Raw genomic sequence first — 27,150 nt, 5'->3', positions numbered from 1 at the left:
GCTATAATTTAAAGGTAGTTATGGAAATAAACACGGTAATAACAAAGCAATGTTATTAAATTTTAGCTTAATACTGTGGCCTGTCACAGAATATTCTAAGCCTGAGGCCACCTTCTCTTTGTTCAAGAGATTAGCAAGAAATATGAGAGCGGAATTAAAAAAAATATGTTAAGCCCAGCCCATGTGACTCAGTGGTGGAGCGTCGACCTATGAACCAGGAGGTCATGGTTCAGTTCCCGGTCAGGGCACATGCCTGGGTTACAGGCTTGAGCCCCAATGTGGAGCATGTGGGAGGCAGCCAATCAATTATTCTTTCTCATCATTGATGTTTCTATCTTTTTATCCATCTCCCTTCCTCCCTGAAATCAATAAAAATATATTTAAGAAAAAAAAAGATATGCTAATACCGAATAGAACCTGATACCAGACATGATTAGAAAAACTGAAAGAGAATTGAAAAGGGAACTTTTTTAAAAAGCATGATTCAGTATTATTTATTGTCACAGATAAATAGGAAACACTGATCTAGCCCACCTCCCTTAGTTGTACAGTTGAGGTAAGTCCAGCAGCCTGCCAAAGGCCATACAGCAAGTTAAGGAGAGCAGCAGGATCTCCTAACATCCCCACTGTTCTCTGCTCTCTCTTATGACTGGGAAGAAAGGAATGTATGGGGCATTTTTTATCTTTTAAGATGATAATACAAGCAAACTTTAAAAAAATATTTTTTTATTGATTTCAGAGCGGAAGGGAGAGGGAGAGAGCGATAGAAACATCAATGATGAGAGAGAATCATTGACTGGCTGCCTCCTGCAAGCCCCCTACTGGGGATCGAACCCGCAACCCCGGGCATGTGCTCTTGACTGGAATCGAACCTGGGACCCTTTGGTCTGCAGGCCGACGCTCTATCCACTGAGCCAAACCAGCTAGGGCTGCCTTTCCATTTTAATTAATCCACAGTATATATTAAATATCTACTGGGTAACTCCTCCCATTAATATCTTTCCTTCTCCTCACAGCTTGTTGAAGGTAGACAAGCAGAAGCCCAAGGGTTCCTTGCATTTTTTCTTGCCCCTGGCATGCTTGCTTTGGGGGCAGGAGGGGAGCCCCATCCTGGTAGCCCTAAAAAAGGGTGAAGAGTAAACTGATTGGATGAGCCCTGGGATGGCTAGTTCCATCCAAGTTTTTTCCCTATTTACATTCATGAAAGGAAACAGGGCAAGAGAGCACTTGTTTGGATTAAAAGGTTCTCAAGAGGCTGTTTCTGAAGTTGGAGAGATGGAACAAGTTCCAGCTTGGGGCAGCCACAGGGGAGAATGGAGTGCTTTTCTACGGACCCTAAGGCTACTCCCAACTGACTTCAGCAGCAGAGACGGTCCTGTTGCTCTTGCCTGGACTTAGGAGGTGTGAGACAGCTGAACGTCAGCTGCCAAATGCTTGTCGGAAACTTGCAGCTCTGGCTTTTCCTTTGTGGCCAGGCAGCTGTGGACTGGACTGTAGAGATTTGTGGGGCTGTGCAAGAGGTAACTCTCTGTGTGAAGATTTTGGGCTGCCCCTGGTGCTGCCAGCAGCCCTGGACCCATACTACACCAGGCCTAACCACAACACACTCAGCTGTCTAGGTGTAGAGTATTTGTGATCTCAGGCAGACTCCCCTGATGAGATTCCACTGGGCAGGTCATCTGCTATATACGTCGGCTGCTTTCAAAGACAGCTCTGGGTGGTGTTGGCCCAAAGGGTGGCAGCTCCACAGGGTAGAGCCCACACCTCCCCCACAAACTGGCTTCTCGGCAGGTATGTCCATGGAGTTTGGAGTTGTTCTTGCTCCCCTTGGGGACTGGAGTTGTTGGTGACTGGTTTTCTATGGCTGCCTCAGGTTTTGCCTTTTCCCCACAGGTTCCTCTCAGCTGGGCTCTGCATGGAATGAGTTATTTATTAAAACACTGGATACAGATTAACTTTTTCACTTGTTGTTTTGTGTGGTCTTGGTCCTCTACAGATGGGAAATGCTAATTTCCTTCTTACAAACCTAGTTTGCAGGAACTTTTTGTGCCATTTCATCTCCTAGGGCAGTGGTCAGCAAACTGCCCTAGGGTTTCCATTAGTCAACAGAGCCGCAGTTTGCCGACCACTGCCCTAGGGTTTCCAGTGGAAATCCTGCCTTTGCTGTAACACACCTGTCCTGAGAGCATGTTTCCCTCTCTGGTTGGGCATTTGCTTTTATCCCAAAGCTCTCATGAGACTAACAACTGGACTGCTTCTGTAAGCCACACACTGACGGCAGGTCCCCACCCTGCCCCTAGCTGGGCACAGCAGGCTGAGGAAGTGCTGTGTAGGCTCATTGGAGGGCAAGCGTCCCTGAAGCTTTGGTCCCACTGCCTTTCTCTCAGAGGTCTTTAGTTTCAGGATGACTGTTGGTGTGACACGGTGACTGCTGTCTGCTAAGGGCAGGGATCTGGGCTACCTGGAAAGAGCAGGGCACCCTTGGTTTTAGCCCAGGGTGGGAATAGGGGCCAGCAGTGGGACTAGGGCTCTTTCTGAAGCTGAAACCACCACTCTGGGTTGGATTTCAGGCCTCAGATCTCCGACTTTTGAAATGTTGAGACTTTCTTTTCTTTGGTAATCACAGGAACACCTAAGGCATTGTGGGGCTCCCAGCAGATCTGTGCAGGTGTGTGGTTTCATCCTTTATCAAGCATTTCATCTGCAGCATAGATTAGCTCTTCCTCCATGGGGTAGTGATTCCAAATTGTCTCCTCAGCAACTAAGGGACAGTGGGAAGAGGTTCCTTGAGCTGGCCCAGTCAAACTCACTTTAAAAAGTCCAAGGGGCCAAAACCGGTTTGGCTCAGTGGATAGAGCGTCGGCCTGCGGACTGAAAGGTCCCAGGTTCGATTCCGGTCAAGGGCATGTAACTTGGTTGCGGGCACATCCCCAGTAGGAGGTGTGCAGGAGGCAGCTGATCGATGTTTCTCTCTCATCGATGTTTCTGACTATCTATCCCTCTACCTTCCTCTCTGTAAAAAAATCAATAAATTATATTAAAAAAAAAAAAAAAGTCCAAGGGGACACTGTAGCCGGTTTGGCTCAGTTAATAAGAGCATCAGTCTGCGGACTGAAGGGTCCTGGGATTGATTCCGGTCAAGGGCACATGCCCAGGTTGCAGGCTCGGTCCCCAGTAGGGGGTATGCAGGAAGCAGCCAATCAGTGATTCTCTCTCATCACTAATGTTTCTATCTCTTCCTCTCCCTTCCTCTCTGAAATCAATAATAAAAAAAAATTTTTTAAAAAGTCCGAGAGGAGATGATTACGAGACTTATTGTGGTGAGTACTTGGTAAGGCATATACATGTTGAAAGACTGTGTTGTGCTCCTGAAATATGTCAAATATGACATAATACTATATGTCAATTATAACTTGTAAAAAGAAGTCTTAGAGGCCTGACTACTGGGGAGTGGTGCCCTGGGCTGCTCAGCACTGGGGATTTCCTTCTCTTCCTGCAGAGAGAGGCAGACTGGAAGCCTTTATGGGTTTGACTTGATCAGATCTCTCAGTCCTAGGATTCCTCCCTGTTCAGCCTGTCTTTCTAGACTCCCATCTTTCGCACTGTGACGTTTTCCACATTGAATTCTGATCCTCACACCCGCCATGTTCTAGGTCTGTGTTTGTCAGCATCTCACTTGCCCAGCATTCGTACTCAGAGGTCCTGAATCTGGACTTTGACCTTCGACTCCTAAATTTATTCCTCTATCCTGCTTCTGGGGTATCCCACTCAGCTGTGTTTTGTTTCAGTATCTCATTTCTGATGTCTGGTCCTAAGATATGTATGGAGTGATCCTATCCTCTGACCTGAGACCTGTAGAAATGGTCTTTTCTCCCCTGCACATATCCTTTACAGCACACTGACGTGTCTGCTGAGCTCTCCTACACTCAGTGTTGGACTGTGCAGCACACCCCACCAGCAAAGCTATGTCAAGTTCCCAATATGAGCAGAATGTTGGAGGTGATATGTTGGGGTTGGGGGACAATGAGAAGTCATATACCTAACTCCTGTCCCTGGACACCCCAACATCTGCTTGATAAGAAATGGCAATGGCTGGGAAAGAAGATAGTGTGGATTGGGGCTGGAAACAGCTTTTGGCTTTATCTGACTTCTGTGGCTTTGAAGCTGCTTCTCTTACCCTGTGATCTTCAGTACCTCGAGAGACTGAAAAAATGTAACAGTAGCAAACACTTAATAGTTTTTACTGTCTGCAAGCACTATTCTTAGTATTTTATATGAACTCATTTAATCTTCACACTATCTTTATGGGGTAGGGATTATTAATATTATTTTCCAAGGAAACTGAGGCACAAAGAGGTACTTATGTACTTAGCTAGTGAATGCTGGAGCTGAGCTATAAATTCAGGGACTCCTGCCTCAGAAGTCCTCACCCTTTCCTTCCCTTCCTTTACCTGTGTAAAGAGGAGGGTAGGGCTAGAGACCATTATTACAATTATGCGCCTAAGTTCAAAGGTATCTTGGCTTAATGGAGTGTGAATAGTTAAGCAGGAAGTGCTTTGTAGGGGAAATGTTGAGCTGGATATTGAAGTAACTTTACAGAAAAGAAAGAGTCCTGCTGGGTGACGGCAAGAGGGTAGAACTGGAGAATAGGCCACAGAATCCTGTGTCAATCTGTGAAGGATTTTTGTTCTGATAAAAAGATGTCTGCCCTGGCTGGTGTGGGTTAGTTGGTTGGGCATCATCCCATGTACCAAAGGATTCCCAGTTGGATTCCTAGTCAGGGCATATGCCCAGGTTTCAGTTCTTATTCCCCAGTAGGGGGCATTTAAGAAGCAGCCGATTGATGTTTGACACTCACATTGATGCTTCTCTCTCTCTCTCTCCCTCACCCTCTTTCTCTAAAAATCAATAAAAAAAATTTTTTTAAAAAAAGATGTCACCCTGCAGAGGGTATTTTTTCCTTCAATCTTTATATGAATACTAGAGGCCTGGTGCATGAAATTTGTGCATGGGGAGGGGGGCTGTCCCTCAGCCTGGCCTGCACCCTCTCCAATCTGGGACCCCTCGGGGGATGTCCGACTGCCGGTTTAGGCTCAATCCCGCAGTTGAACATCCCTCTCACAATCTGAACCACTGGCTTCTAACCACTTGCCTGCCTGCCTTCCTGATTGCCCCTAACCGCTCCCCTACTGGCCTGATTGACACCTAACTGCTCCCCTGCTCCCCTGCCAGCCTGATCTGATCACCCACAACTGCCTTCCCCTGCTGGCCTGATCTTTCCCAACTGCCCTCCCCTGCTGGCCTTATCTCCCCCCAACTGCCCTCCCCTGCCAGCCTGGTCATGTCCCGAACTGCCCTCCCCTGCCAGCCTGGTCACCCCCAACGGCCCTCCCCTGCAGGCCAGTTCATCCCCAACTGCCCTTCCCTGCCAGCCTGATCACCCACAACTGCCTTCCCCTGCAGGCCTGATCGCCCCTAACTGCTCTCCCCTGCAGGCCATTTTGCCCCCAACTGCCCTCCCCTGCTGGCCTGATCTTGCCCCCAACTGCCCTTCCCTGCCAGCGTGATCTCGCCCCCATCTACTCTCCCCTGCCAGCCTGATCTTGCCCCTAACTGCCTCTGCCTCGGCCCCCACCTCCATGGCTTTGTCCGGAAGAAAGTCAGATGTCTGGAAGATGGCCGGTTGGCCCGGTCTAATTGGCATATTACTCTTTTATTAGTATAGACTAGAGACCTGATAAACAAAATTTGTGCAAGAGTAGGCCTTCCTTCCCCTGGCTGCCGGCACTGGGTTCCCTCTGGCACCCGGGACCAGGCTTCCCTCTGGGCAGGCACCCGGAACCCGGGCTTCCCTCACAGCCCTAGCTTCATCCAGAAGGTCATCCAGAAGGTCGTCCGGAAGGATGTTGGGTATGATTAGCATATTACACTTTTATTATTATAGATAGATTTTCATATCATTTTAAAAAAACATTTTTGTTTCTGTAATGGTTTTTTAAATTAGTAGACTTCATTTTAGAGTAGTTTTAGGTTTACAGAAAATTGAACAGATAGTACAAAGAGTTCCCACATACCCTTTCTCTTCTCTGCTTATGGTTTCCCTTATTATTTAATACTAGAGGCCCAGTGCATGAATTCGTGCATGGGTGGAGTGCCTCGGGGTGGCCTGTGTGGATTAGGCCCCAGCTCATGCCCTGCAGCCCCTCCTGGCACCCCGCTTTGGCCTGGTGCTGCCCCCTCACTTGCTCCACCATCCTGCCTGTGGGGCAGTTGGTGGGGGGGGGTGCGGGGGAGGCCCCTGCCTGACTCCCTCAGCACCTGGGAGCCAGATGGCAGCCCTGCCCCCTGCCACTACCAGTGCTGGTCGCTGTCTGTGGGCCAACGGTGGGGCGACCGGGTTCCCGCTTGTACCCGCACCTGCCTTAGTCTGGTGCCGCCTGCTCACCTGCTCCACCATCCCGCAGCAGTCTTGCTCTCCTTGGGGGCCCATCGGGTCGGCAACACCTCCACTGCTGCTGGCTGCCAGCCAGCACCACTTCATCAACACCCACCATGTTCCGCACCACCCTCTGAACTCCCAGTCGAGCGACCTGCAGGAGGGGACAATTTGCATGTTAGGCTTTTATTATATAGGATCTTGCATTAGCATGGTACATTTGTTACAACTGATGAACCAGTACTAATAACATTTTTATTAACTAATGTCCCTACATTAGAGAGCCGTAAAAATGTATTAACTAATGTCCATACATTAGGATTCTCTCTTTATGTTATGCAGTTCTATGGGTTTCAACAAATACATATTTTGTACCCACCATTACAGTGTCATACAGAATAGTTTCACTGCCCTAAAAGTGCCTTGTGCTTTGCCTATCCATCCCTTTCTCCATCCTCCCAAACCTCTGGCAACCACTGACTGTTTTACTGTCTCTTCAGTTTTGTCTTTTCCAAAATATTATATAGTTGGAATCATAAGTAAAGTAGCCTTTTCAGACTGACTTCTTTCACTAAGCAGTATGCACTTAAGGTTTCCCCTTGTCTTTTGGGGGCTTGATAGCACTTTTCCTTTTATCACTGATTAATATTTCATTGTATGTTTGTGCCATAGTTTATCCATTCACATATTGAAGGACATCTTGATTGATTCCAATTTTTGGCAATTTTGAATAGAATAAAACTGTCATAAACACTCATTTATAGGTTTTGTGTGGACATAAGTTTTCAACTCATTAGGGTTAAATTGCTGGACCATGTGATAAGACTATGTTTAGCTTTGTAAGAAACTGCCTAACTGCCCTCCAAAGTAACTACTGTACCTTTTCATTCCTACCAGCAATGAATGAGTTCCTCTTATTCTGTGTCCCCACCAGCATATGGTATTGTCAGTTTTTTAGATTTCAGCCATTCTAATAGGGGTGGAGTGCTATATTATTGTTGTATTAATTTACAGTTTCCTAATGACATGAGATGTTGAACATCTTTTCATATACTTGTCTGCTGTCTGTATCTATTCTTTGGTGACATATTTTTGTTTTTGTTTCTTTCCTCCTCCTGTACCCACTCCACCCCAGACCACATAAACTTTTTCTCACATCATGAGTTCAGACAGTGGAGCTAATTATGTTTTCTGGAATATTTTCCTTTTGGCTACTTTTCAAGCCATTAAGTGAGTTAGTTCCCCTGAGTAGGTGCTAGTCCACATCTGAATTCCGTCTTTGTTGATTTTAACTGGGGCTGGCTAATGAGTTCTATACCTTCTTTCCCCCAATGATGGTATCTTCCGTAAAGTCTGTAGCTGGTCCTGAGGCCTACAACCTCATTCCCAAGGTTTATGATTCATTGGTCCTCCAATACAAAATATAGGAAGACTGGTGTGCTAACTTGTCAACTGCATACCCTAGTGAGCTAACCTTGCCTTGGATGAGAGAAGAGTACACCAAGCTCCTTCAGGCCCCAGCCAGACCTCAAACTCTGTCTTGGTTGAATGAGATCAAAAGGATTTTCCAAAATCCAAAACTTCCCTGGCCTATACTTTTCCTGTTCTATCCGTCATTGCTGGCACCTTTTAGTTATAAATTTGCCTTTTTTTCTTCTTGATTTGAGAGAGAGAGAGAGAAAGAGAAAGAGAGGGAGGAAAGGGGAGGGGGAGAGAGAGAAACATCAATTTGTTGTTCCACTTATTTATGCATTCATTGCTTGCTTCTTATATGTGTTCTGTCTGGAGATCAAACCCAAAACCTCGGCGTATCAGGATGATGCTCTAACTAACTGAGCTACCCAGCCAAGGCTAAATTTGCTTTTTTCATTATAAAGACAGTTGACCCGTTGGAAATTAGAGAAGGGTGAAAAAAAAATTCATAATCCTATCACCTTTTGTTTGTGATCCCATATAAGTCCTCATGATGATTTCTGTAAGCAGTTAATCATGAGTGATGCTTTCCCAGGTGTGTGTGTAGGGCTTCTGTCTTGTGTTAGTCCCCTCAGTTTGGGACTTAACATCTTCCAAGGCTTCCCTACTACCAGGCTAACACTGTTTTCTAAATTCAGCTGGCTCACGGCTGCTAAGGTTTCCAAATACTGAAAATAGCACATTTGTTTGGGAAAATGGCTCCTACCCATTGCCATATTGCATTTTTTTTTTTTTTTTTTTTTTTTTTCTGCTTAACTTCTCATAGAAGTGAAGAGCAGTTTAGGTAGTGTATGTACCAGCTGTGCTGGCTGCCCACCTCTCAGTTAATACCTTGATTTTTTTTTTTTTCTACTGGACAGTACTTTGATTCTTTAACTACAGATTAACATGCCTGGTAGTGATAGTCCTGAGGCTGTATGTTGTTCCTATTTGTTGATTTCCCCTTAAAAAGGTGATCAGTGTTTGGATTTGGTGGTCATTGTCACCTGGAAGTGAACACCATGAGCCTCCTTATTTCTCTCTTTCTTGGGTGTGTGGATACAGAAGATGTGAGACTGGATTACAGAGTGCCCTAGGCTCCTCGTACACAAGGTATACAGAAGGTTCACAGTATAAGCACAAATGCCAAGAGACGGATGAGATACTTTTCAGGCAGTTGCCTGAAATAAATGGCTACCATCTTGGGTTCGTGAGGCTTTCTGCCATATATAAGAATCAAATAATGTACTAATACTGTATGTATGCAGCAGGATCTGGTCAATAGATCTAGGAAAAAGGATGGCCCACTGTTCTGTCCTGGCACTGGGTCCTGATGTTGGGTGGTACACCTGGTTCCCATCCAGTGTTAATTACCAGCCTCTCTTCTTCATTTGGAGGGTCGGCCTCTCGTTCATTACAGTGATAATTATTGTTGGGACAGTTCTGGGCATGAGTATAGAGCAGCCGTGGGCAAACTACGGCCCGCGTGCCGGGTCCGGCTGTTCTATCTGGTTCTCTTGCTCTCCCCTCCGCTCCTTTACTTTGAATTTATATTAGTTCACACAAACACTCCATCCATGCTTTTGTTCCAGCCTTCTGGTCCAGTTTAAGAACCCATTGTGGCCCTCGAGTCAAAAAGTTTGCCCACCCCTGGTATAGAGTAATGAACAGCATACTCCTGTCCTGGACTTCATGGAGCCTTCAAAGATTGTTTTGGCTGAAGGATCCTTTAACTGGAAAACATTGTGGGGAGGTGGGCCTAATACAGCCTCGGAGCCATAGTTCACCATGCAGGACCTCCTTGCCTCCTTTCCTGCAGCCATGCCTTGAGGCTTGGTGGAGGCCTCTTTCCGTGCAGAAGACCTGAGGCCCAGAACCAGAACCGTTGTCAGGACTGTTTGGGGCTAGGCCAGTTGCCCATTTATCAGTGAGGATATGGGTTTATCGAAGCTTCTCAGAGTGATGTGGTTCACTGGGCTCCAAACCCTTTACTTGCATGTCAGTAAAAGCTAATGGCCTTCAAAGATCCCTTACCTTCCTACTCCCTCCCATGTTATTCCAGCTTCTTGAGTCCAGGGTCATAGAACCAGCTTTGCCACAAGAAGGCCAATCAAGGAGATGTTTTGTTTTTCCAGTACTGACCCTGTGAGCGCTTGGAATCCTGCCTCTGACCACTAGTTTCCCTTACTCTGATCTCAGGCTTTTCAACATGAGGTCAGGAACTCAGGAGCCATGCCTGTGGGGAGGGGTAAGTACCAGAGAATGGGGCCTGGCCCAGGCTCCCGATCCCAGGGGGTCAAGCTGGCGGCTGTGCTTTCTGCCTGTGATGGATTTGATTCCCAAATGCTTCAGAAACACTTGGTGGTTAGAGGAAAAAAACATAATGGAAACAGACAGATGACACTGGCTTGCCCTAACCCCTTTTCCTTCTTGCTCTAGTTTTTCCAGTATATTGGGTTGCAGACATGCTGGATTCCTGCCCCCTTAAAGCTAGTGTGGCAATTTCTCATTCCTGTAGCCAGGGGTTTTGCATAGAGAAAGAGCCCAGAAGGATGGCAGTAGCTGAGCAGGGAGCCTTTGAGGTTGGAGCTTTGCAGGAACATTGCTGATGTGGGTCCCTTAGTTCTGTAGCCGGGGGCAGTGTCCACAGCATTTCATGCATGTCACTCCCTGCTCAGAACCATCCAGTGGCTTTCCATGCAGTTGGTGCTCTCTGAAGTTGTACAATGCTCTGGTCATTCAACCATGTGAAGATGGTAGTTAGTAAAAATAGCTAGTGCAAAGTCCCTGCGGCAGGAAGGAGTCCAAGGAACAGAAAGAAGGCTGGTATGTTTGGGACTTGTAAGAGAGGAGAGTAGTGGAGCAAGATGAGGTGGGAGAATTTGAAGGCATTGTAAAGAATGTGACATTTAACAAGTTATCTGTTGACCGGGGAGGGAAGCAAAGGAATGATGTGTTGGAGGCCAGAAGTGGGGCTTTAGGAAACTTTTGCAGTAATGTGGGACCTCAGCACTGGTACAAAGGCAAGAGAACAGAGTTTAGTGATGGTTTTATTTCCCTAAAAAAGAAACAGCAGCAAAAGTGGCTCAAAGGAAATGCCATTAAGGTATTTGAATCTGACTTTGATAGTGACTGAGAGGAAGACTCATTGCTTTTTAATACTGTCTTATCTTGTTTGTGTTTGAATGTCTCAGCCTGATTATCTTTTTGGATGACAATGGGAATATTATTACCATTTAGCATTTGCTCAGCTGTGACATAATGTGCTCATGTACAGAACATGCAAAAGTACAGTCCTTGGGGAACTGAGATGCTGAAAAGATTTGTTTCTTCCCATTACCCTCAATCAGATTTCTTAATCTTCTAGGGCAGCTGGCTTCCCAGAGTCTTGGAGGATAGAGGGTGGACAAAAGGCCCTTGAGAAGAATGCCTGGCTCTTGAGTATGCAGGAAGCCCCCAAGCTGTACACCTATATGCAGATGGCGCCTCATTTCCCAAGTCAGACTGTGGTCTTGCTGCCATTGGCCTAGCCTGTCTTTTTTTTTATTTTAAAAAAGATCTTTGTATACATGTCGCTTTATGCCAAAGCCAAGAGTGTGGCACCTGTCATAATGATGCCAAGAAACCTAGGCACCAGACTCTTCCTCGGCCCAGAATTCCTAGAGAGCGTCACGTTGGCTTGGAATCCCCCAGGGTACTGACTGACCTTTCAGTTCTTTGGTGGTGGTTGGGAGTAGAGGGACAAGGTACAGTAGGTCTCCACTAGGGGAGAGTGAACTGTGAGTTTTCACCACCCTGCAGAGAAAGGGTATGCTGCTCTGGGCTTGGTATTTTTGTTCAATTTCGTGTCTCAGTCTGGAAGCTCTTTGCTCACTGGGATAGAGTTAAGCCACCCTAAGTGTTGGGAGCCAGGTGAGTTTGCTTGGCTGGATTCTCAGCTGAATCAGTCCTGGGAGCTACTATTTTTAAACTTGTGGAATGCTGTGGGAATGTGCTCCTTGGCTCCCAGCAAGGGATCTCAGGAAACATCAACTTGAGTGAGGCAAATGCATTCCCTGAATCTGGTTGGATGGCATGTAGTGGAAAGAGCATCTCCTACTCAGAGTTAAAACTCAGTGGTGCCCTAGCCAGTTTGGCTTAGTGGATAGAGCGTTGGCCTGCGAACTGAAGGGTCCCGGGTTCCATTCCGGTCAAGGGCACGTACTTCAGTTGCAGGTTCCCCTGCCCTGGTCGGGGTGCATGCGGGAGACAACCAATTTGATGTGTCTCTCTCACATCGGTGTTTCTCTCTGTCTCTCCCTCTTCCTTCCACTCTCTCTAAAAATCCTCGGGTGAGGAATAACAACAAAACACCAAAAAACCTCAAATGTGACTGCCCTGCACGGTAGCCTCATCAGACTTCCAGCTCAGTGTGAGGATGCAGTCTTAGCTGTTGGGGTTTTTCTTACTCTTTCTTCCTTCTTTTCTTTCTTTCTTGTTTTTAAATTTCTTTTAAAATGTTTCAATTGTGGTTGACATTCAATATTATATTAGCTTCAGGTGTATAGCATAGTGGTAAGACATTTATATAACTTATGAAGTGATCCCCCTGATAAGTCTAGTACCTACCTGACACTATGCATAGTTATTACAATAATATTGACTATATTTCCTGTGCTGTACCTATCCCTGTGACTATTTTTTAACTTCCAATTTGTACTTTTTAATCCCTTCACATTTTCCCCCAGCCCCTTAACCCCCTTACCACCTTGTTTTTTCTTTATTTTTTAAAAATCGATTTTAGAGAGAGAAAGAGAAAAACATCAATCGGCTGCCTCCCAAAACCAAGGATTGAACCTGCAACCTGGGTATGTGCCTTGACCAGGAATCAAATAGCTACCTTTCAGGGGATGACACTCCAGCCAATTGAGCATACCGTTCTTTGGCTAGGGCACGTTCTTTCTTTTTTTAAGATTCTATAAAATTAATATATTATAGCTGGAATTTTAAAAAATCTTAGCTATGTCAGAATATTACTATATAAACATATTTCAAAAGAATTTTATATTTTACACATAGTATATATATATATATATATATATATATATATATATAGTACTTTTGTAGTTACCAAACACCATTTCAAAATAGCTAATGAAGTGTCAATAATTGTGAACTGTTAAAAATAAAAACATCATCTTTGCAAATGTTTACTTAGTAATTGTTTACTGAATTCTGTTGTAATAATGGCTGTCACTCAAAGCATGATAGCAGTCAGGAAGAATCCAAGGTCTAATTGAGGGTTCTGGGAGGAATCCAACATCAGGAAAATCTCTTCTATTCATCTTCTGCCTGACGTTAGTGGTCATTTTGGCCTCTTGGAGGCCGAGTGATACCTTCTTAGTCAGATGCTTTGAGACAGACCTTTGGGCAGGTTCCAGGGATTGGGCAACTGTATCTAGAATTCAAGGCACATGTTCTTCCTGCCAGCAGGTTTGATGTTACTCTTAAGGCTGGCACAGCCATGCCTAGGCTCACCAAATTGCTAGGACAAAGCCAGCCTCTCCCCTGGGCACCTCAGTGAGCAGGATCAGAAGTTCTTTAGCTGGAAACAATTTTTAGGGGCCATTTTATTCATACTTCTGCAACAAGACAATTAGAACCTCTCACTCCTGGTGATTCCTGGTAGGGAGTGAGTGAGGGGAGAACCTGTAATGTATTTTTTTTTAAATTCCTGTTGTAAGAAATTCCACCAACCAGTTTTTTAGCAAAATTTTTTTGCTCTAACCCAGATCCCACTTTCTGCCACACATGCCAATTTCCTCTCATCTTTTCCTTTCCCAGAAGATGTGAGAGACAGCTGCTCCTAGAAAAGGGGCTTCATCCTCTGGTCAAACAACAGCTTTGGCTGGAGAAGCTCTCATGTTGAGGAAGTACAGACCAAGCCAGGCCCCTGCAGGGGACTTTAAAGACTGAATGACCCTGTCATTTGGCTATTGCCTGAGCAGTCTGCTTTGAAAAAGAGACCTGACAGGCTCCAGGTTGTATGTTTATCCTGAGGCAGGCCCATTCCAAACTCATGTTTCAGAGTTTAGAGGTTGTGTCCAGCCAGCCTGGTGGGTGGTAATCAAACACAGGTGGAGACCATCTGGATGGGCCTGCCCCTCCCAGTCAGTCCCATGAAAGCTGGCCTGCCCACCATAGAACTGGCCTAGAAAGCACCCTGTGTGGAGGCAGATGGTGTACATGTGCATGTGTGCACAAGCCTCCTCAGGAAAGTGGTGCTGCTTGGATGCATTATTTTTTTTTTCTCTCTGCATCCAAGGGTTCCCCCTATTGCACATCCCGAGGATCGTGTTTCTTTTAGTCTGTTTCTCAAGTTTTTGTGGTTAGAAATCATGTATTTTTCTTGGCCCAGGATAAAAGCCCTGGAGTAATCATCTAATACATTTTACAAAGCTGCCTCTAATTGGTGGCTGCTTGAAATCTTCCCTTTGACCTAGTAACCCAGCTCCTTTTGTAGAGTTTTAGCTTCCAGTCAGTCTTGCGTTACCCCAGTTCTTCACACTCCTATCATATCTGCAGCCTTTCGGAAGCAGGTCTTCTAGCCTCAATTTGCTTAGCTGTTTCCTCAGACTTCCTGCATGGCATTGTCCCCAAACAGGGCAGTTCAGCAAGGAAAGAAATAGTTTACACTGCATCCTGCCAAGCATCTTCTAGCATGGTCTCCAAAATTCTAGGCATGTACCCTCAAAATGGATTTTGTTTCCCACATTGTTAAATGCTCAGAGCAAATGCAAACCATGGACACCTCCTTTGCATAGAATTGGGTATGACCATGGTGACTTTAAGGATGGATTCCTTTTCAGTCCTGTAGAGAACTTAGCTATGAGAGGTCATCTCCCCACCACAGCATGTGCAGGAAGCCTGAGTTCATCCAGGCACACAGCAGGGTAGGACTGGTGTCAGAGCTCCTGAGACTTTGAATATCTTTCTGTCTAGTTTCTGGGCCTGGTCTTTTGGGGTTGGTGATAATAATGATGATGGAAAGATGCCACATGAAATTCCAGGGTTGGGCATTGGCTAGCACTATCCCTTCAGAATTCTCCCCTCCGTTTCAAGCCTATTCCAGTAGCTTGGCTGGCAAGGAGGTGTGGGCTGTCATCTTAGTTTATGGTTTGTATTTGTATGCTGAGGAGCTTACATGTGTATAATCATTGTAGCTCATGTTTGTACAAGATCTAATTACTGAAAATTATATCATGAACACATTTTAACTTTTAATACTTCCCATGCTGGCAGACCTCCTGAGCTCTCAGGAACTCTCCCTGATGCTCCCCTCACCTAGGGAGGTGTGTCACCCCCCCAACCAGGCCTTGCTCTCTAATCCATATAATTTCCCTCTCTCGCAGAAGTCCATTCCAGGGACTTCGCTGGAGACTTAGGGCTCCTGAACATTTCCTAGCAGACAGGGAGGCAGGCGCTCCTTGCCTCATCATCACTGTGATGACCGTGGCTGCAGATGCAACTGATCATTCAGGGCCGCCTGGGATGGGAAGAGAAGGCAAACCTTGCTTCCTCAAGGTTCCAGTGATTGAAGAGTGCCCGTGGGGTGCCAGATTTTAGGAATCCTATGTGCTGATTAATGAATGCACATGGGGTTTTCAGGAAAAAATGTAGGCCTCCCAGTATTTGGAATCTGTCCTGGGACCTATCTGCAAATGCTGAGTTTGGAGGCCAGCCAGCCCGGGCCAAGGCTTGCACTCTTGTGGGCCAAGGTGGAGGTGGGAGCAAAGAAAGGGTCTCATCCTCACAAGCATACAGCAGGACTTGTACCTTAGTAAACTTAGTAGGTGCTTATTAACAGCTTGAAGGAATATGGAGCGTGAATAAGGAAGATTAGGCCCTCAATCACACAGAAAGGAATGTTCCAGAGCCACAAAATGTGGAACTCGTAATTTAGGATGCCAGGAGGGGAATTTGATTGGCTGGGCCAAGGTCATACACAAGTGCTGTAGCTGGCTGGAGGTGAGTCTAGAGTTCTGGTTCCTTGTTGAGGTCCCTTCTGCCCTCGAGGCTCACACAATGGGAGATTCCTCTGACTAAGGGGTTTAGATGCTAAGGCCACCAAGAATAAGGGAGAACTTTAATTAGACTTTCTAAACAGTAATGTTTTTTTCTTAAGGTAGTTGAACTAAAAACATTTGCTTTTTATTTCTTTTAGATTTACAGGAACAGATGGGCCTAGTGGTTTTGGCTTTGAGTTGACATTTCGTCTGAAGAGAGAAACAGGGGAGTCTGCTCCCCCAACATGGCCAGCAGAGCTAATGCAGGGCTTGGCCAGATACGTGTTCCAATCAGGTAAGAGCCCCAAGAGCTGGTTGGTTGGTGGTTTTACTGTCATGGATTTGGTTATCTTTGGGAACTCACAGGTATGCTTTGTTGTCTGCAGAGTGACCTTTCCTGGGAGTACTACACCCCATTTGTACCATGAGGGTGATTTGTTTTGCCTGATGTTTTGGGTGTACAGCTACCTGGGACATGGAGGAGAAGGATATGCCACTATGACCTCTGGCAGCAAGTGAGAGTCCATGCTGCTGTTCTGACACCCTGAGTCCTTGTTACAGTCTGCCAGCCATGGTTCTGATTTCCTTTGAGCCAAAGGCCAACTTGGCATGGAATGGATTAGCTCTTCTCTGTCTGCCCCATTTTCCATAATTAGCATGGTCCTTGCTCCTCCCTGCTGCCAGTGGCCTAAACCATCTCAGTTTCTGGGACCACAAGCACACATGTTAATCTTGACTAAGGATTGGGTGAGTAGAGAGAGAGAGAGAGAAGAGGGGAGGGGAGGGGAGGGGAGAGGAGAGAGAATGAGAATTGCCGGGAGCTTGCTCTCTCACAGTGAAAGGGGAAACTGGAATCAGGCAGAACTCAGTCGTCAGAAAGATGGTTTGATTCAGGTGTGCTCCAGGGGATGACCCTGTGCTCCTGTTGCCCCTCTGAAGACTGCTAATATGAAACCTGAGGTGGGGCTTTGTGCGGGAACCTTGGTCTCCCACTCTTGTCTCAGCCTGCCTATAGTCCTCCAGTGGGATGAAATGTTTGAGTGAAATCTAGTACCTTTTATGGAAGGTTACATATCATCTGAATGTTTACGTGTGGCTCTTTGCTCAGAAACATTCCCCATATGACCTCAGATTTTGCTTCTTTGGTTTGGTAAGTAACTTCAAATGTATACTAAGATACTTTATCCAACTCTTTTGCTCTTTGACTGCTTATAGATAAGGGTAGAGCACCAATGAGGCCAGGGCCCCTCAAAGTGTGGTCCTCAGACCCCCTGCATCAAAGGCACCTAGAGAATTTGTTGCAAACACACATTCCTGGGCCCCACAGCAAACTCTGGCTTCTGGTGGAGACTAAATTTGGAAACTATAGATCTGGTAATTTCTCTTAAGTACAGTGACTTCTCCCCCACCCCCACCTCTAGTGCACTATATATTGGGGGTGCAATAGAGCCTCTGGATTGAACTCCTCTCATTCCAGAGCCCTGGGAGTCAGGTGTTAGCAGGGTGGCTGTCAATGGGACTGATACTAACTACCATCTACCATTGTATGTACTATGGGTTAGTCCAGGGGTGGGCAAACTTTTTTTTTTTTTTTAAATATATTTTATTGATTTTTTTACAGAGAGGAAGGAAGAGGGATAGAGAGTTAGAAACATCGATGAGAGAGAAACATCGATCAGCTGCCTCCTGCACACCTCCTACTGGGGATGTGCCCGCAACCAAGTTACGTGCCCTTGACCGGAATCGAACCTGGGACCTTTCAGTCTGCAGGCTGACGCTCTATCCACTGAGCCAAACCGGTTTTGGCGGTGGGCAAACTTTTTGACTCGAGGGCCACAATGGGTTCTTAAACTGGACCGGAGGGCTGGAACAAAAGCATGGATGGAGTGTTTGTGTGAACTAATATAAATTCAAAGTAAACATCATTACATAAAAGGGTACGGTCTTTTTTTATTTTATTATTTCAATAGTTTTATTCATTTCAAACATTTTAATAAGAAGAATGTAAACACTAATTATTATAATTTGAAACTTCAAAAAGTGGAGGAATCATAGCACAATAACATACCTTATATTGAAGATGGCAAAGGCAAAATAAAATTGCCTAACAAAGGAAAGGTACAAAAGCCTTTCAAATTAAACTTAAATATAATAAAATAATTTAAAACTAAAACAAATAGAAAAGAACAAAATGTGTAAACAGTAAATTAAACATTTTCTTTAGTGCAACTTCCAAATTATGCCCGGGCCGTAGATGTAGATGGCAATGTAGACTGGGTTGAAAGGTTTTTGGTCTTTAAAACATCAACTTCAGTGGGAACAGTGTTGTTGGTCTCCTTTTTAGCTAATGCTCTGATACTGTGCTCTCCAGGGGCGTGTCTCCCTACATCACCACGATAACGTGTCTAGCATTCCCAGGGTGATGTCGGGGGACGCGTCCGTGGGCATTACAAGGAGCCTCTGGAAGATTGAGAGGTTGTTCCTTCTACTGAATGGGCGGATTTATATCACTCAGAAGAAGGAGCTGCGGCCGTGTTTCCCGAGTTGCCATGTTAACACTGCTGCTGGTGAAGGAGCGGAGGGGAGAGCAAGAGAACTCTCCGTTCTTTCGGCTCCGCGGGCCGGATAGAAGAGCCAAATGGGCCGGATCCGGCCCTCGGGCCGTAGTTTGCCCACGGCTGGGTTAGTCCCATTTTGGAGGCAACAGTGGGTCTTCTCTAAGCAAGGGTCCCAAACCTGACTACTCATGAGATCCCCTGGAGAGCTTGTCAACATACTTATTCTCAAAGTCCTCTGCAGGACTCTGATTCAGTTGGTCAGAGGTGGGACTGGGGCATCTGTTTCTTAAACAACTTCCTAGGGGATTCTGATGCAGCTTGTTTGGGCTCTAAAGAACTATTGACCAAGAAGTACCATTCACAGGGTCAGGGGAAGCAGGCTGCCTGGAATAGCTAGTGCATGTGAGTTGGTACTATCCTAGTATGATTTGAAGAATTTTTAAAAATTGTGCCAAGAGTTTACTGCCTGAACACTTTGTGTCCCCTCTCTCCCTTCTTGGGATGCCTAAGCTGACTTCAATATACAACTGTCTGCGTAAAAATAGACTTTTCTTGATGTGGAATTTCATCTGCTATAGGAAAGAGGGCTCTAAAGACTAGGCAACCTCTTGCTTATATAGACAGGTATCTCCTTTCCCACTGCTTAAGCCAATGCATTTATATGTTTGTTTCTACTTTATGTACTTGCTCAGGTGGATAGAGATCAGAGAAATGTGAACAGTAGGTGTTGTGAATCACTGTCAGGAGGAGTCCAGCAGATGAACTTCTGAAATAATTCTGATATTATAGTTATGAACTAATGTAGGTGAGTGAAAAAATAGGATTTGATTTGCAAGTGTTCATTTCACCAACACTGTAAACATCACTAGTGACCATTTTGCAATACTCATATGATCATCAATTCAGGCAAATTATCAACAGATGTAACAAAAATATTGAATAAAAAGATGGTTGGGGAATAAGATATTTACAAGGACTCAAAGGATCCCTCCACAGATTACTTATTTATTACAAAGAGAAAAAGAATTTTTTTTTCTAATTTTAATAAATCTTTATTGTTCAGATTATTACAATTGTTCCTCTTTTTCCCCCCCATAGCTCCCCTCCATCTGGTTCCCACCACACCCTCTGCCCTTACCCCTCTCCCCCACTGTCCTCATCCATAGGTGTACGCTTTTTGTCCAGTCTCTTCCCGCACCTCCCACACCCCTTTCCCCCGAGAATTGTCAGTCCACTCCCTTTCTATGCCCCTGATTCTATTATATTCACCAGTTTATTCTGTTCATCAGATTTTTTATTCACTTGATTTTTAGATTCACTTGTTGATAGATATGTATTAGTTGTTCATAATTTTTATCTTTACCTTTTTCTTCTTCTTCTTCCTCTTCTTAAAGAATACCTTTCAGCATTTCATATAATACTGGTTTGGTGGTGATGATCTCCCTTAGCTTTTTCTTATCTGTGAAGCTCTTTATCTGACCTTCCATTCTGAATGATAGCTTTGCTGGGTAGAGTAATCTTGGTTGTAGGTTCTTGCTATTCATCACTTTGAATATTTCTTGCCACTCCCTTCTGGCCTGCATAGTTTCTGTTGAGACATCAGCTGACAATTGAATGGGTGCTCCCTTGTAGGTAACTAACTGTTTTTCTCTTGCTGCTTTTAATATTCTCTCTTTGTCTTTTGCTCTTGGCATTTTAATGATGATGTGTCTTGGTGTGGTCCTCTTTGGATTCCTTTTGTTTGGGGTTCTGTGCGCTTCCTGGACTTGTAAGTCTATTTCTTTCACCAGGTGGGGGAAGTTTTCTGTCATTATTTCTTCAAATAGGTTTTCAGTATCTTGCTCTCTCTCTTCTTCTGGCACCCCCCTAATTCAGATGTTGGTACGCTTGAAGTTGTCCCAGAGGCTTCTTACACTATCTTCAAATTTTTGGATTCTTTTTGCTTTTCCAGTTGGGTGTTTTTTGCTTCTTTGTATTTCAAATCTTTGACTTGATTCTCGTGATCCTCTAGTCCAGCCGTGGGCAAACTACGGCCCGCGGGCCGGATCCGGCCCGTTCGGCTGTTCTATCCGGCCCACGGAGCCGAAAGAGCGGAGGGTTCTCTTGCTCTCCCCTCCGCTCCTTTACTTTGAATTTATATTAGTTCACACAAACACTCCATCCATGCTTTTGTTCCGGCCCTCCAGTCCAGTTTAAGAACCCATTGTGGCCCTCGAGTCAAAAAGTTTGCCCACCCCGGCTCTAGTCTGCTGTTGGATCTCTGTATATTATTTTTTATTTCAGTCAGTGTATGCTTAATTTCTAGTTGGTCCTTTTTCATATCCTTGAGGTTCTCGCTAAATTTATCGGCCTTTTCTAGAAAATTCTTGAAAAACCCTATAACCATGGTTTTGAAATCTACATCCAGTCATTTGCTTTCCTCCATTTCTTTCATTTGTGATCTGTTTCTTTGTCTCCGCATTTTGGCTGCTTCCCTGAGTTGACAGAGTGGCTTTGTGTGCTAGGTGTCCTATAGGGCCCAGTGGCTCAGCCTCCCCAGTTACCTGAGGTGGACACTCTTGGTGCACCCCTTTGTGGGCTGTGTGCACAGTCTTGTTGTAGTTAAGCCTTGATTGTTGTTGGTATCACTGGGAGGAATTGACCTCCAGGCCAATTGGCTGTGAGGATCAGCTGTGTCTACACTGGGAGAACTTCTGTGCTGGAGACACCCTTATGAGACAAGATTTGCAAAAGCCTCTGTGCTCAGCTTAGATGGGGCAGAGTCTCAGGGCGGAGCAGACAGCAATGGCTTCCCGTCAGCCCTACCCTAAGAGGCCCCTGGGTCTCAGTGTCCCACTGTAATCGCTGCAAGCACCTCTGAGAGAAAGCCGCCCTCAAGTTTCGCCCGCTGCGAGATAGTCCAGTTTCTCCCCGAATGAGTCTGGGTCCCAGAGTCTTACCTGGAACTGGAGTTCAGAGCAGTCGGGAGCTTTTGTCTCCCTCCCGATTGAGAAAGCCAGCCGCGTACTTAGTTGCCAGCCCTCTCTGCGCGCGTGCCTCCGTACCTCTGCCTCCTACAGCTCCTCTATGTCTCAGTGTGCTTTTCTCTTTCCTTCTAGTTGTAGAATTTTCACTCAGCCAGCCTTCCTGTGGTTCTGGATGATGTCCATTTTGTCTTTTAGTTGTAGTTTTGAAATTGTTGTGCGAGGCAGCAGTTTAGGTGTTTACCCATGCCACCATCTTGGTTTCTCTCCAAAGAATTTCTTTATAATGAAAAGATTTGGGTGGCTATCACTTTAAGGAAATGATCAAATGTAGCAACACCAATAATGAAACAAGTTATTATTAGGTACCTCCTTGTGTATTGCAGTGTGAAGTATAAAATATCAACTATGTAGCACTTTTCCAAAAATATTTCATATGAATTGAATCCTGAGCAAATAGACAAATCCAGATTGTGGGACATTTTATAAGACAACTGTCTAGACTCTTCAAAAAATGTCAGTCCTAGCCTATATAATAAAGACGGAATATGCAAATTGACCATCACTCCATGACAAAGCTGGCAGTGCCCACAGCCAATAAGGGGGGAATATGCAGATTGATGCAACAAAGATGGCGGCAGCCGTTCCGCCCCACCCCGGCTGCTCTGGGCAGCGCGCAGGCGCAGAGCTGCCGGGGTGGGGCGGGACGCCTGCTATGAGGGGGGTGGCAGGAGGTGGAAGGAGCTACAGGAGGACGGCAGGGCCGGAGCGAAGGCAGAAGGCAGTGGCCAGAGCAAAGGCCCGCGTCCCGGGTGCTAGAGGGAAGCCGATGTCAGCAGCCAGGGAAAGGAAGGCCTATTCTTGCACGAATCTTCGTGCATCGGGCCTCTAGTGAAAGATATGAAAAGACAAGGGGTGGGGACTATCCTAAATTAAAGGAAACATGACAGTTTAAATGCACTTATGATCCTTGATTGGATCCTAAATTGAAAAAATAAGATCATTTGTAGGGCCCTTGGAAAAATAGAAATACAGACTGTGTATTAGATAATTATATTGTGCAACTGTGAAATTCCTTGGGTATGATACATACAGTATTATGGTTAATGTCCTTGTTCTTAGGAGATAAAAGCTGAAGTATTTATGAATGTAATGATATGATATCTGCAACTTAATTTAAAAAAACTTTTGTAGGCTCCTCTGAGTTCTTTTTTTTAAAATTTATTTTTAGGGAGAGAGAGAAAACATTGATTTGTTGTTCCACTTATTTATGCATTCATATGGGAGTTAGGCACTGTGTTATACCAGCTTTATGGAGAGGTGACGTAGCATGTTCAAGATCAGACATCTAGTAGGTGCAAAGGCAAAATTTGAGTCTAGGCAGTGTAACACTTAATGCCATTCTTCTTCTTTTTTTTTTTTTAATATATTTTATTGATTTTTTTTTACAGAGAGAAAGGGAGAGGGATAGAGAGTTAGAAACATCGATGAGAGAGAAACATCGATCAGCTGCCTCCTGCACACCCCCCACTGGGTATGTGCCCGCAACCAAGGTACATGCCCTTGACCGGAATCGAACCTGGGACCCTTGAGTCCGCAGGCCGACGCTCTATCCACTGAGCCAAACCAGTCAGGGCAATACCATTCTTATAACCATGATGCCATGTTTCCTGTAGCTGAGCTGATGTCTGGACTGCTGGATGTCTCGGGCTAGAAGGTGAGATTTGCCAATCATCCATATGGGTGATTGCATGACCTCTGAGCTCCATGATGCCTTGCTTGAATATTCAGGATCATTTGGAAAATCGAAAAGGGCAAAACGCATTAATAATATTACCAAAATCCTCTTAAATCCATCCTTCCATTTTTAAACTTTTTATTTATGAAAATATGTATGTAAAAAGTACAGCTTGATGAATTTTCACAAACCAAACACACTCATAATCAGCTCCCAAATCAAGAAACAGGCTAGTTCTCCAGAAACCTCCTTTTAATCATCATTCCTTCTTTTTTTTTTTTTTTTTCCTGTTTTACTGCCTAGTACAAGTGCTCAGCACCATGTGCTCGAACTTGTTGGCTAAATAGCGTCCATTTCCACACCTCTCCCTGTACTGTTTGCCATCTTGCACGTGACTGCCAGATCAAGGGAGCAGCATAGTATGATGGTTAAGAGCGTGGCCCCTGGATCCAGACTGCCTGCATTTGATCTCAGGTCTTCCAGTTACTGCCTCCTGACCTTGGGCAGTATAACCCATTTACTCATCTATAACGCAGGGATAATAATAGTAGCTACACATGAAGTTATTGAGAAGATGAAATGAGTTTAATACCTGTCAGAAATTTAGAACAGTTATGTAGTAAGAACTATATAATATTACCTGCAATGATTATTACTCAGTCTTTTAAAACTTTATATGGATCAATAAGGTGGATACTTTGGTCTTTTTTTTACAGTGACAATAAATACTCCATTTAACAGTAAAACCCTGTTAGGAAGGAAATGCCTTGCTTGTCCCAGATCAATTGCCTGCCTCAACTGATATGATGACATTTGATGCTATCATTTTTATCCCACACAGAAAATCAGTAATAGTGCCCTGGCTGGAGTGGCTCAGTGGTTGGAGTGTTTGGCTCATACACTAAAGGGTTGTAGGTTCAATCCCTGGTCCTGGTCAGGGTGCTTGTGGGAAGCAACCAATTGGTGTATCGCTTTCACATCAATGTTTCTCTCTCTCCCCTTCCTTTCCTTCCACTCTCTCTAGAAATCAAGGGAAAAAATATCCTCTGATGAGGATTATCAACAACAAAAAAGAAATAAAGAAAAGAAAAAGAAAGTCATTAATAGTGATACAAATAAAATTAACTGGTTTTGTTCATCATATTATACAACAACAACAAAAATTCAGTTCAACTGTGGCTCCTTGATTATGTAGTTGACAGTTACCTGTACAGCCTTCTACAAATCAAATCCTATTCTAAATGCAGTGGAGCCCAGCCAGTTTCGTGGGACCTTGTGGTACATCCTTCTATAAGGTAAAGAATCTTTTTATAGTGAGAATGTCTGCCCCTTATTGTAACTGTTTTGTAGGACTGGGCTTAGGTGTTTCAGTTTTCTCAGAGCAGGGCACCCTGATGCTCAGAGAACCTCCCTTGAGATGTGTAGGCATTGTTCTGCCCCCTGATTGGTTACACTGCAAAGTTTATACAGATGTTATTATACAGAACATGTATTTTATGTTTGATGTGTACATAGATATACCTACATATGTAACTAGCAGCGGAATTCTGTTTGTTGGTCTTGCCTCACTTGTGCTGTCCATCTTCAACTCAGTGACTTTATGTGGCGCACCCCACCCATTTACATGTGAGAACATGCGGAACAGTGTTATCAAGTAAGTGGAATGCTTAGACCTGCTTTTCCAGATCTAAAAGGCATCCACAGCTTTACCATCCAGGCTTGGAAATAGCATCAGGGAAGTGGTAGGCAAGGGAAAAAGGACGATGAGACTCTGGGGTGGGGTGGTGATGCCTACCCCCAGCTGTGGGGCTGCATGAGGCTGCCTCTGATAGCTGCTCTGAGGAATGACTCAGAAGGGTCCTGTAACGTAGCCTGACCTGCCAGAAGATGGATACCTTTTGGTTGGTTTGCTCAGAGGTGGGAAGCTGGCTGTAGAGAAAAGGAAGTAGAAATGAGAGAGGCCTGGGAAAGAATAGCTAGAGAGCCGAACCGGTTTGGCTCAGTGGATAGAGCGTCGGCCTGCAGACTGAAAGGTCCCAGGTTCGATTCCGGTCAAGGGCATGTACCTTGGTTGTGGGCACATCCTCAGTAGGAGGTGTGCAAGAGGCAGCTGAGTGATGTTTCTCTCTCATTGATGTTTCTAACTCTCTCTCCCTCTCCCTTCCTCTCTGTAAAAAAATCAATAAAATATATTAAAAAAAAAAAAAAGAATAGCTAGAGAAAGTAAAGGATTCAAAGTGGGGGTGGGGCAGGTTGGTATTTATTTTAGTTGGGATGCTTGTAGTTATAAGAAAATGACAGAAACCTAACTCCGATTACCCTAATAACAGACATTATTGGTATAGGTAACTGGGACATTCAGGGTTTCAAGCATGGCTTGATCTATGTGTTCAAACAGTGTCCTCAGGGCACTGACTCTTATGTTGGTCACGTACTACAGACTGACTCTCCCCATGTGCCAGGAAGGATGAACGCCCCCCCATCAGAGTTTTTGGTTCTCTCAGTTTGTAGTCCCAGCAGGCAGAAGGCCTTTTCTTCCAACATTCCTACATTAATCCTGGGGAAGGACTCAGATTAGTTCCATCTAGGTCATGTGACCACCCTAGTTTGGTGTTCGTGGTCCAGAAGGAGCACCAGTGTTTATGTTTAAAGTTCTCCCCCACTCCTCACTTCTAACCACATGGAGTAGGAGAGAAGTCCTTTAAAGCCAAAGGTAACTACTGGCAGAAAAAGAATAGGTCTAGTTCTGGGTAGGCAAAATCAGTTGCTCTCACAGGGCCAAAGGGGAATCTAATACCCTAGTAATCCAGCTGTGCAGTTATGCTTAGAAGTTGAATCATTAGAGAATTCATGGATAGCAGGCATCTTTTGTTCTGTGTTGTTGTATATGCTGGGATGGTTTTGACTTCCAAGTAACAGAACACCCTGACTAAAATGGCCTAACAACAAGGGCACTTATCTTACATAGCAAATCATCTGGAGAGGGGGCAGTTCCAGGGTCAGTTGTCATCTCTTCAACAATGTCCTTATGGCCCTGAGTTCCTTGTAACTTCCTGCTCTGCCTTCCTCGGCACTTTGGCTTGTCTTTTTAAACTGTTTCTCTCGGATTCCAAAGATGACTACCATAAACCCTAGCATCCTGGCATCACACTTGCAGAGTCTATCAGCAATAAAAGAACACTTCTGTACTCTTTTTTAAAGACCAATCAAAACCTCCACAGAGGCCCTGGCTGTGTACCTCAGTTAGTTAGAGCATGGTCTGATACACCAAGGTTGTGTGTTTGATCCCCAGTCAGAGGACATACAGGAATCAACCAATGGATGCATAAATAAGTAGAACAACAAGTTGATATTTCTCTCTCTCTCTCTTTCTCTTGTTCTCTCCCTCCCTTCCTTCCTTCCTCCTTCCCCTTTCCCTCTCCCCCCTCCCTTCCTCTCTCTTTCTAAAAATCAATAAGTAAACATAAAAAACCTCCACAGAACTGCCCTCATTGATCTCCCCTTGCTTCTCATTGGCTAGAGTTATGTCAGGAAAGTGAGACAGTCTTGTTGGTTTACTAATCAGTATTCACTTCCTAGGGCTGGGGCTGGGCCCCTCGTTCCCTGAAGGTCATGCCAAGGAAAAGCAGAGGAAGGAAATTGGAATTCTGTTAATAAGGAGGGGAATGACCACCAGGTGGCAAAACAGTATCTGTACTCCTACCCGAGAAGCGCTAACCCTACCTGGGTTAAGAGGAACCTTCCATATTGATCAGGATGCTAGGCCAGTACAAAAGTGTCATATGGAGAGAGAATGTTCCCGTCATGAGGACAGGTTAGCTGTCATTGTTTCACCTGCTACAGCAGATTTAGAACCATATCGGAATGAATCATTTGGAAAGTTCTGCAGTAATTTACATCAGTGACTTCACCAGTAGGCACCCAACTTCTTTCCTTCCTACCTTGAAGCCAGTTTCTC

The 27,150-nt window shown here is 45.0% G+C and overlaps 1 protein-coding gene across 3 annotated transcripts in view; it reads left to right on the top strand.

Moving 5' to 3' along the window:
• SUFU (SUFU negative regulator of hedgehog signaling) overlaps nucleotides 1-27,150 on the top strand; it is a 95,993-nt gene that overhangs the window by 6,578 nt on the left and 62,265 nt on the right. For all 3 annotated transcript variants that reach the window (XR_013961597.1, XM_080687233.1, XM_080687232.1), the window contains exon 3: nucleotides 16,092-16,228. Coding sequence is in view for 2 of the 3 variants with exons in the window: in XM_080687233.1 (XP_080543359.1) it covers nucleotides 16,092-16,228 (137 nt within the window). In the remaining variant the exon portion in view is untranslated. The remainder of the gene's footprint in view (nucleotides 1-16,091; nucleotides 16,229-27,150) is intronic.

Source organism: Plecotus auritus (genome assembly GCF_963455305.1).
Source record: "Plecotus auritus genome assembly, chromosome: 9".
Classification (NCBI taxonomy): Eukaryota; Metazoa; Chordata; class Mammalia; order Chiroptera; family Vespertilionidae; genus Plecotus; species Plecotus auritus.
Note: the sequence above shows the minus strand (reverse complement) of the source record. Positions and strands in the feature narration are given on the sequence as shown.